Source organism: Hyaena hyaena, unplaced genomic scaffold, assembly GCF_003009895.1.
Source record: "Hyaena hyaena isolate Hyena2069 unplaced genomic scaffold, ASM300989v1 scaffold_372, whole genome shotgun sequence".
Classification (NCBI taxonomy): domain Eukaryota; kingdom Metazoa; phylum Chordata; class Mammalia; order Carnivora; family Hyaenidae; genus Hyaena; species Hyaena hyaena.
In genome coordinates, this window is record NW_024081004.1 from 1 (window position 1) to 4,089 (window position 4,089).

Consider the following 4,089-nt stretch of genomic DNA (forward strand, 5'->3'; position numbering starts at 1 on the left):
CAGATCTTTTCTGTGTGATGTATGGGCGCGAGTGCAAGTACGGAGCTCCTTACTTCTCCATCCTGCCCCCTCCTCGTGGGGAGACAATTTGAAACTGTGTAAATATTCTGTTCCTCATTAAATTTTACTCATTCATTTGATCATCTTTTATATTTCTTGTGTATTCAGTTACTATGGTTGTACTGGCAAATTAATGATTTTTTTCAAATCAACAAGATCCTCGGAGCTGCCATAGTCACTAGACCTGAGGACCCAGAGCTTTATGAGGAGGTCTAGGCTCCTTACTAGAGGTATGCATGATTACATTTTTTACATTTTTAAATGTTTGTTTATTTTTGAGACAGAGATAGACACAGTGTGAGTGGGAAAGGAGCAAAGAGAGGGAGACACTGAATCTGAAGTAGGCTCCAATCTGAGCTATCACCACAGAGCCCGATGTGGGGCTCAAACTCCCTAAATGCATGATCATGACCTGAGCTGAAGCTGGACACTTAACGGACCTACTCACCAAAGCATCCCTCCATGACTACATTTTTAACACTAGGAAACTTGAGAAAGAAATTGTGGGAAGTGAAAAACACAGCATCAGCTGTGGCCAAAGACAGGCTCCAGGTCTGACCATAAAAGGATGTGTTCTCCCAAGACTGACTCAGAAGAGAGAGCACAGGTGGAATCCTGGGAGAGCCACACCTCCCTAACTGAAGGACAGAGGCCAGGCTTCCTGAGCTTGGAGGTGAGATGAGAAGGAGATGCAAGAGGAAGACCCAAAATGGAAGAACTGGCCAATATCTTATATCATCATGAACAGTGAAAGAACAGAAAAAGGGAAAGAGATGAAGAAGTTTCTGAGATAGTGAGTATATGAACCAGACTAATGCCATCTTGAGAAATTTCACCATGATGACTGCTTTGTGACCTAAAGCCTCTTGAATACAGCCTCTCCCCTCATTCTTCTCTTTTGTCTAACCACACCTGTGAATACACCCTCCAGGCAAAGCTTCCTTGATCTGCTCAGGACATAAGTCTTTCTGGGAAGTCCCCAAGCAAGTACTCCTCAGCAATAGGGCCATAAAAGCAGGTCTATTGCAAAGTGGGGTTGTGGAGATTGACTTATCTTGTGGTAGCTCAAGACAACTTTCTGTCCATACGTCCCCTTAATAAACCATTTCTCATCAAGCTGGACTTGTTGGCCTCTTTGTTCAGTCTCATGGCTTCCTCAGCCTTTGAAGGTAGTATTGTACATATCGCCTTTATAGGGAACAATAGGATGAAGTAAGCAGGGAGCTGTGTCTAGAGACAGGGAGTGCAGAGTGCAGAGGAAGGTGAGGCTGTCTGCTGAAGGGTTGGGTTGAGTGAGGAGTCCATTGATGAGGGGCAAGTCAAGAAGCTGAGATCAAATTCACAGACACAGAAAGTAGAACAGAGGTTGCTAAGAGCTTCAGGGTGGGGATGTGGGTGGTATGGGAGTTATTATTTCATCAATGAAGTGTGAGTTAAGGAAGATGAGAACTTTTGGAACTGGATGATAGTAATGTTTCCACCACAATAAGAATGCCTAATGCCACTAAACTCTATCCTTAATGGCTAAAATGGTCAGTTTTATGTGTTGTACATTTTACCACAATTAAAAAAAATATATGCCCAAGAGTGTTTCAGAAGAATTTGTAAACAGAGGCAGAAAATAGTGAAGAGCAATTTGTGTGCCACCATCAAGTGCCAATATGGGGATGACACCAGGGCTGTCCTGTGCTGGGGGAAGCCTTCTAGAACCAGTGGCTCCCCAAACACCCATCAAGGCTGCCCCCATCAGGCCTTCTTCAGCTTCCTGGCCCCACACAGCCACCTGGCCATAATGCCCAGCAGCTTCCCACAGAGCCACAGGGTGCCCAGGGTGACCACCAGCAGGAACAAAACCACATCCAACAGGTACTGCTCGTGCCACAGCTGCTGCAGGGCATGGGGCTTGAGGTGGGCCGCACCCCCTATCTGGAGGATGTGGTCGATCTAGCCCACCAGCCTCTGGGATCAGGGGTGGGAGCGCCTGATGATGCTGGCAGCCACCACTGCTGACTTGTACCTGTTGGCAGACACAGAGGAGGAGAGTTACTGCTGTGGCCTCAGACGTCTTAGAGACCTTGTATCATACACACATGCTTTCCTCCACATGCACAGAAGACTCAGTTTCTAGCAAAAGTTGTTGGCCTGGCCTTGCCACAGTCTAGCTGGTCCCACCGAAAAGTTCATACTGGTGCCTCCATGCAAAGACCATGCTCTATGCTAAATGTGCTAAACTATTAAAAAAAAAAACTAAGTCTATCAGGGCTAGTCTCTACGCAAGGAGGCTTGTCACACACTATAGATGTGATGTTATTATATATAATAACATATATAATACATATATATATAATACACATATGGATGTGTGGATGACCTATTTCAAATAAGAAAGAGAGAAGACTATTCAGAATTAAAATTTGCAGAATGAAAGGTTTCAGAAAACCAGGGCAAGCAGTAAGAGCATAAGAAAATACCAAAGGAAAGGAGGAGGCAAGATGGCGGAGAAGTAGGGAGCTCCGTACATTTCACTCACCCCCATCTCTCAAACAGAGAAGGCCTAAAGCCATAGGAACCCTTATAGAATCGCAGGAGTTTGGGAGGAAAAGGAGACAGAGTCCACTGAGAAAACAACCTTAGAGGTGCATGAGTGTGAACTGGGGAAGATAAAAATGGGCGGGGACCCAGAGTCACTGAGGGAGGCGATGAAGTCCCCTTTGTGGGGAGCCGCAGTGAGTAGGAGGGAAAAGAAAGACCAGCTGAAACTCCTCAAAGAACTGTCCCTGTCCCTGGAGAAGAGAAAACCTTGGCTTGGGACAGAGAATGATCCGGTTTCCAGCTGTGGAGCTGACTTTGAGCTAGACGCCCCTGTCCCTGGTGGCAACAGGAGAAACTGTTTCTCTGTTCTCCAGCTCGATCCGGAGGGGAAGCAGCACAGCCTGAAACCTCTCCGCTCGATCCCCAGTGGGGAAGCAGCCGGCTTGAAACTGCTTGGAAGGATTCGGCCTACAGGTTTATATTTCGTATGGTATCAATAAAGCGCACAGCCTAAGATCTAGAAACGAGGTGTGGGACATAGAGCATGGCCCACCTTGGCTATGCTTGTGACGCAGTGAGATTGGACCCAAAAGAGTGATTTGCAATGTTTGATTCAAGAAGGGACTGGGGCGCTGCCATTTTTCTCCCCACAACCACCAAGGTGGGACCTCAGGAAATGGCCCGTGGGACACAGTGCCTACACCAAACCACGCTCATCCCCCTTAGAGAGCTGTGATTTTTTTTACCGGCGCCCAGGGAAAGACCAACATGGATGCACTGCCATGATCAATTGTTTCTATTCAGATATATTTTCCCTTGTCTCATTCGTATCCCTCCCTCCCCTCTGCTGTACTGGGCATTCTGGTCATTGGTTTGCTTAAACAGTAACATTTAATCCTTTCTCTAGATGTATATTCTACACCTCCATCACCACCTTTCTATCTGTCTCTCTTTGGAATAATCAGACTATATAGTTTCTCTGAGTAACGTTATCTTGATTTCATTCTCCTTGCCTCTTACCATATTCTCCTCTTTCTCTCTGAAAAAGCCTCTTAGTCTCTCTGCCTGATCATTGTTCAATTTCACTTTCTCCAAGCCCTGTCATTTCTCTCTTTGTATGTATATGCTCTTCCATCAGCACTGCATACACCCTGATGTCCAAGGCTACCTCAAGAAACAAGCCAGAGTGCACAGAGTAGAGAGTCCCAAATATCATTATGAATAGGGAAATAAAATAACCAAAGTCACAACAAGAGAGACCAAGGGACACCATTAAAAGAAACATCCTGAACAGACAGGCCCTGGACAGTCTATGAGCCTCCTTTAATATAGCAGTACTTGCAGGTGCAGAGTGCATAACAAGCTTTTCAAACATATAAGAGACAGAAAACTAGCCAAAATGATGACACAGAAGAACTCTCCTCTAAAGAAATTCTAGAAAGAAGTGACAGTTAAAGAATTGGTCAAAACAGATATAAGCAGCATAACTGACCAAGA

General features: G+C 45.5%; 1 protein-coding gene across 1 annotated transcript in view; it reads right to left on the minus strand.

Moving 5' to 3' along the window:
• Nucleotides 1-1,664: 1,664 nt before the first annotated feature.
• Nucleotides 1,665-4,089, minus strand: part of LOC120244161 (UDP-glucuronosyltransferase 3A1-like) — a 34,560-nt gene continuing 32,135 nt past the window's right edge. Inside the window, 1 exon segment of the mRNA XM_039250530.1 lies at nucleotides 1,665-2,077. Coding sequence (XP_039106461.1) covers nucleotides 1,807-2,077 — 271 coding nt within the window. The 3' untranslated portion in view covers nucleotides 1,665-1,806.